General features: G+C 44.6%; 1 protein-coding gene across 1 annotated transcript in view; it reads right to left on the reverse strand.

Moving 5' to 3' along the window:
- PLG (plasminogen) overlaps nt 1-16,854 on the reverse strand; it is a 178,889-nt gene that overhangs the window by 24,287 nt on the left and 137,748 nt on the right. The window contains exon 17 of the mRNA XM_040429283.1: nt 13,712-13,818. Within this exon, the coding sequence (XP_040285217.1) occupies nt 13,712-13,818 (107 nt within the window). The remainder of the gene's footprint in view (nt 1-13,711; nt 13,819-16,854) is intronic.

Consider the following 16,854-nt stretch of genomic DNA (forward strand, 5'->3'; position numbering starts at 1 on the left):
AACCTCTTTGGGTAGTCCTACGCGGGAAAACATCTCCATTAACTCTTTAGCTATGAGTTTGGCCGATGTATGCCGTAGTGGCACCGCCTCCGGATACCGGGTAGAGTAGTCTAGGATGTGTCGGTGTCCTTTAGCGGACTTTGGTACTGGTCCTATTAGATCCATAGCGATTCTTTCAAACGATGATTGGGAGAGGTACTAAGGGACTACAGAAATGGGGCTGGGGGCTAGTTATCTGGCAGGTCGGGCAAGACTTACAAAACTTCCACCTCTCTAAACACACTGGGCCAGTAAAACCGCTGTAGTATACGGTCCTGTGTTTTCTGCAATCCCAGATGACCCCCAAGAACATGTTGGTGCGCTAGATCTAGTACCAGTTTGTGATAAGTCTTGGGAAACACCAACTGTTCCACATTCTCCCCCCGTAGTTGGTTGACCGGATACAGCAAATCATGGAGGACCACAAAAAGAGGAAATATTGACTCGGCCCCCAGTTGTTGTGGTTCTCCATCGATCATTCACACATTCTTCCAGGCTCGGAATAATGTAGGGTCCCTGTGTTGTGCTGTAACGAAATTATCAACGGAGACATTCAAGTCTGTCAATTGCAAGTTCTCCACCTCCCCAACCATCACATTCAACAGGGTTGTTCTCCCCTCATCCACCAAAGTGGCTACCGCTGGCCCTTCGGCCACGGGTTCCCAGGGTCCTGGCCTCCCACCTGAGCAAGGCCAATCCCCTGACTCTTGGGAACCGGTAAGTCTCATAGCTGGCCATAGTTCCGAGAAGCCCGGGAAGTCTCTTACTATTATTAGTTCATAGTGTAGATTTGTGGCGACGGCCACTTCATGAATCCTCTTGCCGGCAACCGTGGTTAAAGACACCAAAGCGGTGGGGTAGTCTTTTAAGTCACCATGTATGCACATTACCTCGACTGTCCAGCCAGTAAACTCAGCGGGTCGCACCAGAGGAGCCCTTACTATGGTCACCAGACTCCTTGAGTCCAGCAGAGCCACCGCTGGAGTGTCTCCCACTTCCACCTGGCACAGACTCCCTGGTACCTGTTGCACACAGCTTCCTGGCATATAGTTACCGACGGTAGACATAGTTAGTGTCCATGGGCTCAACCTTATGGGGACAGTCGGCCCTTACAAATCACCGAAGCCAGGTCAACAGTGGGTACCTCCCAGGCGGGCTTTTTCGGCTCCAGTCTCCGGGTCTGGGGTGGGGATTGTCGGGGTTTAACTTCCCCCTTCCCGAAAGAGCCCCCTTATAGTTTCCTAGTAGCCTCATATCATTCAACCAGGTCCACCATCTCAAGGGCATTGACAGGAGACACCTGGACAATCCAATGCTGAAGAGGGTATGGCAACGCCCTCCAGAACATATCATCTAAAATCTGCTAAAATACGGTCCAGCATAGTAGTGGGATTCAGTACGTCTGGTTGTAGCCATTTTTGCAAAAGGTGGAATAAATCATAATACTGGGGTCTCGCGGGCTCAGCGGGGTTAAACCCCCACTGGTGCACCTCTGGCCCGGACCAACACATTCACCCCCAGTCTCGCCAGGATCTCACCCTTGACTTTCTGGTAATCAGCCGCTTGCTCGTCTGGTAAGTCGAAATACACCTGCTGGGACTCTGATGCCAGGAAGGGAGCGACGACCTCAGCACACTGATCTCGGGGGTAGATTCTCCCTCACGGCCACTTTCTCGAATACCACCAGGTAGGCTTCGACGTCATCTATTGGTGCCGTACGAACCACTTTCCGGGCATCGTGAACGCTGGGGGATGCTCCTGCCATCTGTAGAGCCATCACGTGTTGCAGCAGCAACTGGTTTGTTTCTTGCTGCTGCTTATTAGCCTCCCACTGTTGCAGGTTAGCCTCCAAGAGGGCCTTCATTACTTCTTCCATTTTGCCGGGTAACACGGGTTGAAATTTAGCTGGTTTAATCCAGGACACACAGTTCAGTGTTTATTCACACTCTTGGCAAGTTCATAAACAAAAAGTCACATTCAACACAAAAAGTCACCTTTTGGTTTTGGTGTTAGTTTACACCCAGCTGGCAGTTCTGCCTCAAAGAGTCCATGAACAGACTTTAGGCGGCCTGTTTCCCCTCACACTGGTCTCAGGCCTCCAAGCCCAGCACAAGCCTCAGATCCCAATTCAGAGATCCTTTCTGCTTAACCAGAGCTGTCTTTTAAAGGCAGCTAGGTGTTGTCAAAACCAGGACTGACACATGAGTCCCGTCCAGTGTTTGACCCCACCTGGCCGCTAATCAGTCCAGCAGCACACACTGGGAGGAAAATACCTGCCTCCCCATACAATTCCTTTTACTGTGTCACACTACATATGTCAGATTTGCAGGCCTGGAGTAAAAGGGATTAATAATGATGTTCCTGATGACAGAACTTTTAAAAAATGTGAAAAACAGACTATTTTCCCCTTGTATCTTCCGTGTTCTAAAAAATGTAATCAAAACAAATCCAAAAATAAATATGCTATAAAATTATTATTATTTTTTTACCTAACTGAAAGGGAAAAAAATGCACCTGGTCAGGAACGGGGGTAAAGGGCCTGGTTTTGAGCTGATTAAATACTCAAGGGTGACCAATAGTGTTGATCAAGCATGCTCGGCCAAACACCAGTTCGGCCCGAGCATCTCGATGCTCGGCGCGTGCCGGTATTCTCCCGAATACCACATGTGCTCGAGCGCAATGCTCGAGTCTCCTCTCCGCACGTTTGTTGGCTGCTACCATCCAATAAATGTGCAGGTAAGTACTGCCCTTCACTGTTATTCCGTAGCCATTTTGGTTACTGGCATTACAGTGATTGGCCGGAACGCGTCATCGGCTGCTAAATAGCACCCGATGACACGTGTTCAGCTCAGTGTTAGTCAGGGAGAGTTGTGCTGAAGAAGGGAAAGATAGTGTAGGGAGTGAAATTTTTTTTACGTTGAAAAACATGTCAGAGACCCAAAAGTCATTTTAAGGACTATTGTGTGTGGCAGCAGCAATATATATTTTAGCGCAACCTGCGCTGAATTGCTAAAACTTTACAGACCCAAAAGTCCTTTTAAGGACTATTGTGTGTGGCAGCAATATCTATTTTTAGCGCATCCTGCGCTAAATAGCATGCAGTAGTTAGGCCGCTGCAGACTGCTACATTATCTGCGCTACAACTCCTGTGTAACACGTGCGCATCCCAAAAATATCTGCGACATCCAGTGAACTTTTTCCGTAGACGGTGTCCGCTGCGGAGAGTGACATTAGCTGCGCTACATTTCCTGTGTAACGTGTACACATCCAAAAAATACCTGTGACATCCAGTGTACTTTTTCCGTAGACGGTGTCCGCTGTGGACAGTGACATTACCTGGGGTACATCTCCTGTGTAATGTTTTCACATCCCAAATACCTGTGACATTCCCTGTCATTTTTTATTAGCCGCTGGTGACATCAGCGACATTATCTGCAGTATTTCTCATGTGTAATGTTTCCACATCCCAAACACCTATGACATTCCCTGTAATTTTATATTAACCGCTGCTGACATCAGCGACATTATCTGCAGTATTTCTCCTGTGTAACGTTTCCACATCCCAAATACATGTGACATTCCCTGTAATTTTTTAGTAGCCGCTGCTGACATCAGCAACATTATCTGTGGCATATCTCCTGTGTGATGTTTTCACATCCCAAATACCTTTTTTAATTTTTTTGCGCATACACTTACAAATCCTATGCTACTGTACGTGTGACATACTTTCACGCATATATAACATTTAATATGAAGAAGGCGAGCAGTAAGGGACAGGGAAGTGGCCGTGATGCTGATGGTGCACGCAGAGGCCGTGGCCCTGGGCACGTTGAAACTGTGCCTGCTGCCAGAGCACAAGAAAAACAATCATCCACGATACCTAGCTTCATGTCCCAGTTTGCAAGGCAGCGCAGGACAATGCTCTCGAAGTCAGACCAGTGCGACCAGGTGGTCGGTTGGATTGCAGCAGATACTGCTTCCATTCAGTTAAGCACCACCCTGTCTTCTACCAAGTCAAGTCTCAGTAGCCAAGAGTCTGGTCAACAGAATCCTCCTTCCTCCCACCATGGAGAGTGATCCCACACTCGGATATTCCGAGGAGCTCTTTTCAGCGCCATTCCTTCATTTGGGCCTTTTGACAATCCCGCTTGAATAAAGACATGAGATCTTGTGCCCTGATTCCCAAACTCTTGAGCATCCACAGTCACAAGAAGATGACAGTGGGGAATGGCAATTAGTGTTTCACGAGGTGGATGATGATGAGACACAGTTGCCAATAAGTCAATGGCAATAAATGTCTCAAGAGGTTGATGATGAGGATGAGACACAGTTGTCAATAACTGAGGTTGTTGTTAGGTCAACAAGTCAGGAGGATGAGCAGAGTGAGGAAGTAGAAGAGGAGGTGGTGGACGATGAAGTCACTGACCCAACCGGGGAAGGTTGCAAGCTGAGCGAGGACAGCAGTACAGAGGGGGTGGAATCCGCAGCACCCTGTGTTACGTGCTGGCCAATCCCCCTTTGAAGGCACATGCCCAGATGCCTCCCGCCCTGCACCTGGACCATTACAAGCACCATCAGCGACCACATCCACTTCCGTGTCCCAGCGCAGCATACAAATGTCCTTACCCCAGGCATTTGAATGCAAGCGCAAATACCCAGCCACCCACCCACATGCCATAGCACTAAATGCGCAACTTTACAAATTACTGGCCCTGGAAATTAAGGCATTTAGGCTTTTGGACACTGAGGCTTTTCGAAGCCTGATGTCGGCGGCCATTCCTCGTTACGCAGTCCCCAGCCGCCATTATTTTTCATGGTGTGCTGTGCCCGCTTTACACCAGCAAGTGTTCTGTAACATCACCCGTGCCCTGACCAACGCAGTTACTGGGAAGGTCCACTTAACCCCTTAAGGACTCAGCCCTATTTCACCTTAAGGACTTTAAGTGCTGATAACTTTAAAACGCCTTTACTTATCCAGGCCATTCTGAGATAGTTTTTTCGTCACATATTGTACTTCATGACACTGGTAAAATGAAGTAAAGAAAAATAAATTTTTATCTATAAAAAAAATACCAAATTTACCAATTTTTTTTTTAAAAATGCTAATTTCCAAATTTCAATTTCTCTACTTCTATAATACATAGTAATACCTCCAAAAATAGTTATTACTTTACATTCCCCATATGTCTACTTCATGTTTGGATCATTTTGGGAATGATATTTTATTTTTTGGGGATGTTACAAGGCTTAGAAGTTTAGAAGCAAATCTAGAAATTTTTCAGAAATGTTCAAAAACCCAATTTTTAGGGACCAGTTCAGGTCTGAAGTCCCTTTGCGAGGCTTACATAATAGAAACCACCCAAAAATTACCCCATTCTATAAAATACACCCCTCAAGGTATTCAAAACTGATTTTACAAACTTTGTTAACCCTTTAGGTGTTCCACAAGAATTAATGGAAAATAGAGATACAATTTAAAAATTTCACTTTTTTGGCAGATTTTCCATTTTAATAGTTTTTTTCCAGTTACAAAGCAAGGGTTAACAGCCAAACCAAACTCAATATTTATGGCCCTGATTCTGTAGTTTACAGAAACACCCCATATGTGGTCGTAAACCGCTGTACGGGCACACGGCAGGGCGTAGAAGGAGAGGAATGCCATACGGTTTTTAGAAGGCAGGTTTTGCTGGACAGTTTTTTTGACACCCATGTCCCATTTGAAGCCCCCTGATGCACCCCTAGAGTAGAAACTCCATAAAAGTGACCCCATCTAAGAAACTACGGGATAGAGTGGCAATATTTTTGGTACTAGTTTAGGGTACATATGATTTTTAGTTGCTCTATATTACACTTTTTGTGAGGCAAGATAACAAGAAATAGCTGTTTTGGCACCGTTTTAATTTTTTGTTATTTACAACATTCATCTGACAGGTTAGATCATGTGATATTTTTATAGACCAGGTTGTCACGAATGCAGCGATACCTAATATGCATACTTTTTTTTTATTTATGTAAGTTTTACACAATGATTTCATTTTTGAAGCAAAAAAAAATCATGTTTTAGTGTTTCCATAGTCTGAAAGCCATAATTTTTTCAGTTTTTGGGCGATTACCTCGGGTAGGGTATGATTTTTGCGGGATGAGATGATGGTTTTATTGGCACTATTTTGGGGTGCGTGTGACTTTTTGATCGCTTGCTATTACACTTTTTGTGATGTAAGGTGACAAAAAATGGTTTATTTAGCACAGTTTTTATTTTACATTTTTTACGGTGTTCATCTGAAGGGTTAGGTCATGTGATATTTTTATAGAGCCGGTCGATACGGACACGGCAATACCTAATATGTATACTTTTTTTTATTTATGTAAGTTTTACACAATAATATAATTTTTGAAACAAAAAAAATGATGTTTTAGTGTCTCCATATTCTGAGCCATAGTTTTTTTATTTTTTGGGAGTTTGTCTCAGGTAGGGGCTCATTTTTTGCAGAATGAGGTGATGGTTAGATTGGTACTATTTTGGTGGGCAAACGCCTTTTTGATCGCTTGCTGTTCTACTTTTTGTGATGTAAGGTGACAAAAAAATTGTTTATTTAGCACAGTTTTTATTTTTTATTTTTCACGGTGTTCATCTGAGGGGTTAGGTCATGTGATATGTTTATAGAGCCAGTCGATACGGACGCGGTGATACCTAATATGTATACTTTTTTTTTTTTCCTATTTCTTTCCAATTTTTTTTAACTTTATTTGGGGAAAATGACGTTTTTGTTTATTTTTACTTGAAACTTTTAATTTTTTGGGGGGAAAACGTTATTTTTTAAACTTTTTTTTTTCACTTTATTTTTTGTCCCACTTTGGGACTTGAACTTTTGGGGGTATATTCCCATACAATGCATTCCAATTCTTCTGTATTGGAATACATTGGCTGTATGAGTAATACTGTGTGTACAGTACTCTGTATACAGCTTCCGGGGCCTGTGAGATCCAGGGGGCTGGATCTCACAGGCTCTTCACCGGAAGGCAGCGCAAATGCCTCAGGAAGGCATCGCGCTGCCTTCCATGTCATTGAGTCCCCCCCACAGCCCCATGGGGACCCGATGGCACCACCTCCGCCGCACCAGGTAAAAGCCGCAAACCGCAGGTCGCCGACACGGGGGGTTACGGGACCCCCCCGCGCATTTAGCCGTGGTGCCTGCTCAATGATTTGAGCAGGCACCGTGTTCCGATCACCGCCCGCCGGGCGGCGGTGATCGGGACAACACATGACGTACCGCTACGTCATGGGTCCTTAAGGACTCGGGAAACATGCCGTACCGGTACGTCATGCGTCCCTAAGGGGTTAACCACTGACACATGGCCAAGTGCTTTCGGCCAGGGACTCTACATTTCCCTGACGGCACACTTGGTGAACGTTGTGGAGGTGGGGAGCGAGTCATACCCTGGGATGGCACAGGTGCTACCGAGACCAAAGATTGCGGGCCCTAATTCCATTAGGGTTTTCACCACCACCTACGTTAGTTGCTCCAATCCGTACTTCTCCTCCTCCGCCTCCTCCTCAACTTTCACCTCAGAATTATCCTCTTGCAACACCAGTCAGCCATCAGTCTGTAGCTGGAAGCAGTGTAGCACTGCAGTGTGGAAGTGTCAACAGGCCGTGCTTAAGCTGATCTGCTTAGGTGACAAACAGCACACCGACAAAGAGCTGTGGCAGGGGATAAGAGACCAAACTGAGCTGTGGCTCTCGACACTCAACCTAGAACCAGGCATGGTTCGTCTGATAATGGGCATAACTTGGTGGTGGCTTTGGAGCTCGGCAAGCTGACACACATCCTATGCCTAGCCCACGTGTTCAACTTAGCGGTTCAGCGGTTTCTCAAAACCTACCCCAATTTGAGCTACTGGTGAAGGTGCCCATTTCCGCAAGTCATCGACAGCTTCTGCCGGTCTGTCAACACTGCAGCAGCGCTTACAATTGCCAGCTTACCGACTGTTGTGCGACGTGAGCATGCGCTGGAACTCGACATTCCACAAGTTGGCCAGGCTTTGTGAGCAACAGAGGGCAGTAGTGTAATACCAGCTGCAACATGGTCATTGCCTTTCCAGTCAGCTTCCGCTCTTCACAAGCGAGGAGTGAGCATGGATGTCTGACCTCTGTGAGGTTTTAAGAAACTTTGAGGAATCAACACAGATGGTGAGCGGCGATAACGCTATTACCAGCATCACCATCCCACTTTCGTGTCTACTGAAACGCTCGCTGTTCATGTGGAAGAGGTGGAAATGGGGGAAGACATTAGACAGGGTAATAGCCAGACCACCCTCAGTTCGTCTTCTCAGCGTGAATTGGATGATGAGGAGGAGGAGCAGGAGACGGTTGCCTCCGCTACAGAGGGTAGTACCCATGGAAGTTTAATTCCATCTGTTCAGTGTGGATGGGCAGAAGAGGAGGAAGAGGATAAGGAGATTGAGAGTCATCTTCCTGATGACAACAGCGAAGTCTTGTCTGTTGGGACTCTGGTACACATGGCTGACTTTATGTTAGGCTGCCTTTCCTGTGACCCACGCGTTTTACACATTTTGGATAAACACCGATTACTGGTTGCTCACCCTTCTCGACCCCCGCTACAATGAGAACTTCTCATCTCTCATTCCTGTGGTGGAGATGACGAGCAAAATGGTGCAATACCAGAAGGTCCTTGTGCAAAAACTGCTCCAAAAATTTCCAGCTGTCAACATTGGCGGCAGAGTATGTAGTTCCTTGGGCAACCGAGGAGGCGAGATGAGGGGAACACACAGCAGTTCCAACAGAGGCATGGCAACACTCTCTAAAGCCTGGGACAGCTTCATGATGCACCGCCAGGCGCCAGCACCCTCACCCTGATGCGCAGCTTAGTGTCACAAGGAGGGAAAAATTTTGGAAGATGGTGAAGGAGTACGTAGCAGACCGTGTCAGCGTCCTCAATGATCCCTCTGTGCCTTACAACTACTTGGTGTCCAAGCTGGACATGTGGCACAAACTGGCGCTCTATGCCTTGGAGGCGCTGGCCTGCCCCGCCGCCAGCATTTTGTCAGAGCGGGTATTTAGTGCTGCTGGGGGCATAATAACTGATAAGCGCATCTGCCTGTCAACTGAAAATGCTGACAGGTTGACTCATAAAAATGAACAAGGCCTGGATTGCCCCTGACTTCTCTACTCCACCAGAGGAAAGCTGATGAACATAAAGGCACTTTAAATGTGTTTTTTATAATGTACTGAATACACTGTATTCCCATGCACCCCTTCCAACACAAAAAAGGGTATATGGTTCAATCTTCCTTTTCTCGTCCTCCTCCTCTTCCATCATATCAACATGATTATTAGTCTACCCTCGCTCCTAATGTTGTAGAGGGTCAGCTCACCTGCAGGCCCTCGCATATAATGTTTTAGAGGGTCAGCTCACCAGCAGGCCCTCACTTACAATCTTTTAGAGGGTCAGCTCACCTGTAGGCCCTTGCATATAATGTTTTAGAGGGTCAACTCACCAGCGGGCCCTCACCTACAATCTTTTAGAGGGTCAGGTCACCTGCAGGCCCTCGCATATAATGTTTTAGAGGGTCAGGTCACCTGCAGGCCCTCGCATATAATGTTTTAGATGGTCAGCTCACCAGCAGGCGCTCACCTACAATCTTTTAGAGGGTCAGCTTACCTGCAGGGCCTCACCTACAATCTTTTAGAGGGTCAGCTCACCTGCAGGCCCTCGCACTTAATGTTTTAGAGGGTCAGCTCACCTGCAGGCCCTCAACCATAATGTTTTACAGGGTCAGCTCATCAGCAGGCCTTCACCCATAATTTTTTCAATGGTTAGCTAAGCAACAGGCACTCGCCCATAATTTTTTCAATGGTCAGCTCAGCATGCGGGCACTCACCCCTAATGTTTTAGAGAGTCAGCTCTGCAGCAGACTCTCACCCCTAATGTTTTAGATGGTCAGCTCAGCAGCAAGCCCTCGCCCGTAATGATTTAGAGGGTCTTCAGCAGGCCCTTGCTCCTAATGTTTTTGAGGGTCATCAGCAGGCCATCAATCATAATTTTTTAGGGGTGTATGATGCCCTTCTTTTATGTGCAATAAAGGGTGCATTGGAGTGCCGGTTTCTTGTAATTTTTGGAAGAGAGAGTGACAGTCAGATCCCCAGCGCAAAATCTGCTACAAATTTGAATTGATAAGATGACCATACAGATAGAGCCATGGCAGTTCCAGTAGGAAGGAACTAGTTTTAAAAAAAAGGAAGGATTGAAATCTTCTAACAGTTCAAGACTTCCACTTGAAGATTCCAAGGTAAAGTAAAGTATAACCTCTGGCAGACAATTTGTAGAAATAATCAGCACTCTGGAAGGTGGTGGTGCTCGTATCCTGAGTTGCAGGCCCATACATCCAAGTAGAATAAGTGGATCAGCACTCCCTTTCTGATACTAATACATCTTCACTCTATTGCCATAAAAATAATACATCTGCCTATATTCTGTTTATGGCAATAAAATGAATATTTATTAACCTCCGGCAGTGGCACTGCTTTGACAGGCATCACCACCAAAGACCTCATAAACCATGTCATGGAAATGTGGTACTAGGTTACCAAGGCTTGATTCAAGAAATTTCTGAGCCAGAATCCAGGAAGGCCAGTTTAGTCAAATTGATAATCGACCAACCCTAGGCACTTGAGTTTACCAAACTGAGGGGCAATTCTTCATGGCCTCCACAGAACAAGCATAAATTACTGCTCTAACAAAGTCGACACTCCTTCAAAGACAATCAGATTTTGTCTAACTGCATAGGTTCCTAAGGTGGGGATAATGAAGTTATCAAGCGACTCTGAAATTGCCAGCCTCAGAATTCTCCTCTCACGGGTAGATTCGTTGAGGCACTTGCTAAAGCTGAGGTCTATGTGGGTGGCTAGGGTAATTAGGTCGTTCTGGATGGAGGGTACATGATGACTTGCAAGCTTATAAATGCCTCCAGACAAACTCTCACAGAAAGCAGGCACCAGGGCCTCATTATTCCACACTAGTTCCGAGGCAAAAGTACAGAATTGTATGGCATATAGCCCTATAGTGAGGTTGCCCTGGTGGAAGTGCAGAAGAGATGAGGCTGCAGAAGCAATAGAACCAGGATCTTCAAAGACTTTGCGGAAGGTATCCAGAAATTCCAGAAGATTATTATACAGAGGATCACTCTATTCACAGAGAGTTGTAACTCAGGCTAATGCTTCTACAGACAAGAGGGAAACTATCAATGCTACCTTAGATTGGTCTGTGGGATTTAGGAACAAACAGCATGACCTGGTATCCACTTCATAGAATGGAAGTAGCGGAAAGAAATTTCAGAGACTGTGACTGGTAGAAATGGTGGTGCAGACACAGTGGCTGAAGGTGTAGTGTCGGTAGTTAAATCATCCAAGTTGACTGAGATGGTATTTAGGTACTTAGCCCTATAATGCTATATCATGTACATGTACAGTGTCCCCGGAAGAAGAGAGCAGAAAGGACTCTAGTAGTTGTACTCACAGTGGCAGCTTTCACTCCGGTGCTCCCTGGGCCATGCAGTGGGTGCACACTATCTTCCCTTGGAGCACAGTGATAGTGAGGTTTTGGGCTGCAAGACAGAGTCCCCAAACTTTGCAATGCAAAGCAAATGTTGGTGTAGACAATGATACGGTTTGTATTCTTACAACAAACAAGTGATACTTTAGTGAGCAACTCAGCATCCATACACTTTTAAGGGTCAGTACAGTCTTTACACCTGGCATATTCAAGGTTCCCAACTTGTATATAGGATACAGTAGGCCAAATAAAGTTCTCTCTGAGTCTCTGTCTATATAACCTGCACAATCTTCTCAAATGCAGGCAAGCTTACTCTCTATCCCTCTCAATAACTCTGGAGCACTCCACTCACAAACGCAGCACTACAATGCCTAGCTCTATTTTAGCTTATTCAATAAGGATATAATAGATGGCCAGTCTGTCTTTTAGGCATGGCAAGGTGCCCCGAGACTTCCCTTCCTGACCATAATACTGTGAAACAAAGATACATATGTGTCACCTTTCTCTGGCTTGTATTTCACTGCCTTGTAAATGGCCATTGTAACTTCTGTTACGATCAGCTTTCTTTTCCTCAGAGGCTGGTCACTTTACTCTTGTCTCCCAGGGCGGGCATTCATTAGTCAATACTGCTGTAGCTCTCTCACACAGCTAACTCTCTGGCTTTCAGTCTTACACTGACTCAGCGGCCTCTATAGCAAGTAGGGTGGAGAACATGGTTACTGTAGGGGCTGGCTGGATGATTAACCCCCAACTCTCCATATACACCCTCGGAAGACACTGTGAATAAAGTACAGTACACATGCCCCAGTGGGCTTACAGGACTTCACATGTATGTTGTAAGCGTTAATGAGTTGTATGGAGCAGGTTCATGCTCTGAGCTCACTCTATACATGGCGAGAGCCAGACAGCGGACTCCCGACATCATTGATCGGGATCAGTGATGACCCTGAACCCAGTCATTTAACCTCTAAGATGCTGCCTTAAATAGCAACTGCAGCTTCTGTGGGGATAGACAAATGGAGGAGGCTTGCGGGACTCTGGTTGTTTTGAAAGCCTGGGGCATTGTGAAATCCCTGTGAAGCTGTATCAGAAGATTGCATGTATAAGTCGCCTAAGGGGACTAAAAATTACAATAATAAAAAAAATAAAAAATAAAAAGTTTATTAAACCTTAGGCTACCGGAGGTTTTTTGTTTTTGCATTTTCATTTTTTCCCCCCTATTTTCCATGAGCCATAACTTTTTTACATTTCCGGTCACATAGCTGTATGAGGGCTTATTTTTTGCGGGACAGGTTGTACTTTCTAATGCCACCATTAATTATGGCATAAAATGTAGTTTTTTTTTCGGACCATATGCGGAACCATTCATTTCAATGGGTCCGCAAAAAAAGTTACTCCATGGATGTGTATTCCGTTTCTGTATGTCCGTATTTCCGTTCCGCAAAATAGAACATGTCCTATTATTGTCTGCATTATGGACAAGGATAGTACTGTTCTATTAGGGGCCAGCTGTTCCATATTTTTTGTAGATCCGTTTTTTTGCAGACCGCAAAATACATACTGTTATGTGCATGAGGCCTTATATGGATATGTGGACAAAAAATGTAAAAAGTTGTGGCTTTTAGGAGGTTGACAAGAAAGAACAAAAACGTAAAAACAAAAACTGGCTTAGTCATTAAGCGATTAATTACTTCAGGCAGTCCTATTTTGGGTGGGCCAGCGGGATCCATGGTCTGAGTAGTCTTACATAGTGGATGTGGACCCACTGTGTTATTTGAACAGTTTTGGCACGGGGCTACTCCCAAGGTCATTATCTAAGTGGAACCCTGGTTTTCCAAGCAGCATGGAGGTGGGCAAAGGCCGCCACTATATCATCTGTCATGGGATCTGTCATTTTACTTGACAAAATATAGCACACTGTGCTATTTTGTCTGGCATTTTTTAAGGTATCCATGACAGACACCTCCTATGGAGCTTCTGGTGCAGATCTGATGTAGTCTTAAGTTCCAAGTCTTTTAAACCTTTACCTGTGGCAATGAAGTATGTAATAAAAGCAGCAAATTTGACAGTACTATCCTAAATAACTGCAGTACATTTACCTTGAGTTTCACCCCATCCTGTTACATAACATTCAGATTTATCTGGAACCACATAATTATGAGGTGGTAAGCAGGCTGGGAGAACTTCATCCGTTATCAGAGCTGGGCTGCAAAAGAAATGGTAGTGAGATTTATTTTTTCTTTAGCTTGTAAATAGACTTTTAAGCATGTCTGGTCTGCAATTTCTTTTTTTGTGTTAAAGAGATTTTTCAGAAATTCAATATTAAGGACCTCATCAATATCCGAATGGTGGGGTACTGACTCCTGGCACTTTTCCCGAACAGCTGTTAAAAGGAACACTGTGGCCTTTTCACAGTATACTAAGCACTGCATTGTACATTGTATAGAGGATGCTTGGAACTGCAGCTAAGGACCATTCAAGTGAATGCACAAAGGCCATGTAACTGATGGATATGACATCACAGGCCGGACTCCCAGCCATCAAATATTGATGACCTGTCCTGAGGATAGGTAAACAATATTGAATCCCCTGAAAACCCCTTTAATATTCAATTGCTAAACACTCAAATAACAGTGCCCCGTCTCCTTAAAATGAGACCTCCACAGCAGCCTGCCCTTTTAACAGGGAATTCTATAGCACCCCACCCCCTTGACAGTGACCTCCACAGGGGCCCGCCCCCTTAACAGTGACCTCTACAGCATCCGCCCCATAACATTGACCATAGGTTACAGTCCCCTTAACTGACCTCCACCATTCCGGGCCCCCTTAACAGAGACTTCCACAGCAACTGCCCCTTTAACAGTGACTGCCACAGTACCCAGCTCCCTGAACAGTGACCACCACTGTACCCCGCCCCTTTAACAGTGACCTCCACAGAGATCAGTTCCCTTAAAATGTTACTTCCACAACATTCCACCCCCTTAACAGTGACCTCTATAGCACTCCCCCCCTTAACAATGACCTCATAGTGGACCATCCCCTTAACTGTGATCTCTAACATTCCCTGCCCCCTTAACAGAGACCTCCAAAGTGCCTGCCCATTTAAAAGTGACCTCCACAGCATCCCGCCCCCTTAACAGTGACCTCCACAGTGGCCGCCCCTTTATTAGTGACCTCCACAGTACCCCATCTCCTTAACAGTGATTGACACAAAATCCCACCCCCTTAACTGGGTGACTCAGTCACTGTACTTATAGTAATGAAAACAGTGCTCACCAGTCAGTGTGGTTTACTATATGTACAGTGACTGAGTCACACCACACAAAAATAAAAGTTTTAGATTTTAGAAAAACTGACTTTTCTAAAATTAGATTAGTGGTATACGAGTCCCTATCAGATTGGAACCGTTTCAATGGAGTCCAGGAGAAATGGGACTACTTAAAAGTGGCACTATTGAAGGCAACAGAAAATTTAATTAGGCTTGTCAGTAAAAGCAAAAAAAGGAAGAGACCACTGTGGTACTCAGCAGAAGTGGCCAAAATCATTAAAAACAAAAAGATAGCATTTAGTAATTATAAAAAAAAAAAATTAGGATGACAGGCAAATTTATAAGATTAGGCAGAGAGAGGCCAAACAAGTTATAAGAGCTTCTAAAGCACAGGCAGAAGAGAAATTAGCTCAGTCAGTGAAAAGAGGCGATAAGACATTCTTCAGATACATAAATGAAAAAAGGAAACTAAAACAAGGAATTACCAAATTAAAAACAAAAGAAGGAAGGTACTGTATATGGAAGAAGATAAAGAACTAGCTGACTGCCTCAATGAATACTTTTGTTCAGTTTTTAGAAAGGAAAATGAAGGAAAAGGACCTCAGTTAGGAAAGCAGACTAATGAATCTTTTGATGCATGTGTCTTTACAGAGGAAGAGGTTCTAAGTCAGCTGTCTAAAATTAATACAAATAAGTCACAGGGGCCTGATGGGATACACCCAAAGCTATTAAAAGAGCTCAGTGATGAACTAGCAAAACCATTAACAGATTTATATAACCAATCACTGGTAACAGGAGTCGTCCCAGAAGATTGGAAATTAGCAAATGTTGTGCCCATTCACAAGAAAGGTAGTAGGGAGGAATCGGGCAACTATAGGCCAGTAAGCCTGACATCAATAGTGGGGAAATTAATGGAAACCATACTTAAGGAGAGGATTGTGGAACATCTAAAATGTTGAAAGATGGATTGAAAGATGAAAAACAATATGGGTTTACTTCGGGGAGATCATGTCAAACTAATCTTATTGATTTTTTTTGATTGGGTGACTAAAATAATAGATGGCGGAGGTGAAGCTTATCTGGACTTTAGTAAGGCTTTTGATACTGTCCCACATAGAAGGCTTATCAATAAATTGCAGTCTTTGTGCGTGGACTCCCATATTGATGAATGGATTAGGCAGTGGCTGAGGGACAGACAACAGAGGGTTGTAGTCAATGGAGTATATTCAGACCATGGTCTTGTTACCAGTGGGGTACCTCAGGGATGTGTTCTGGGACCCATATTGTTTAATATCTTTATCAGCGAAATTGCAGAAGGTCTCGATGGTAAGGTGTGTCTTTTTGCTGATGACACAAAGATTTGTAACAGGGTTGATGTTCCTGGAGGGATACACCAAATGGAAAAGGATTTAGGAAAACTAGAGGAATGGTCAAAAATCTGGCAACTAAAATTTAATGTTGATAAGTGCAAGAAAATGCACCTGGGGCATAAAAACCCAAGAGCATAATATAAAATCTGTGATACAGTCCTAACCTCAGTATCTGAGGAAAGGGATTTAAGGGGTCATTATTTCAGAAGACGTAAAGGTAGGCAGACAATGTCATAGAGCAGCAGGAAATGCTAGCAGAATGCTTGGGTGTATAGGGAGAGGCATTACCAGTAGAAAGAGGGAGGTGCTCATGCCGCTCTACAGAGCACTAGTGAGAACTCATTTGGAGTATTTTGCGCAATACTGGAGACCCTATCTCCAGAAGGATATTGATACTTTGAAGAGAGTTCAGAGAAGAGCTACTAAACTAGTACATGGATTGCAGGATAAAACTTACCAGGATAGAGTAAAGGACCTTAATATGTATAGCTTGGAAGAAAGACGAGACAGAGGGGATATGATAGAAACTTTTAAATACATAAAGGGAATCAACAAGGTAAAAGAGGAGAGAATATTTAAAAGAAGAAAAACTGCTACAAGAGGA

This window comes from Bufo bufo, chromosome 4, assembly GCF_905171765.1.
Source record: "Bufo bufo chromosome 4, aBufBuf1.1, whole genome shotgun sequence".
Taxonomy (NCBI): Eukaryota; Metazoa; Chordata; class Amphibia; order Anura; family Bufonidae; genus Bufo; species Bufo bufo.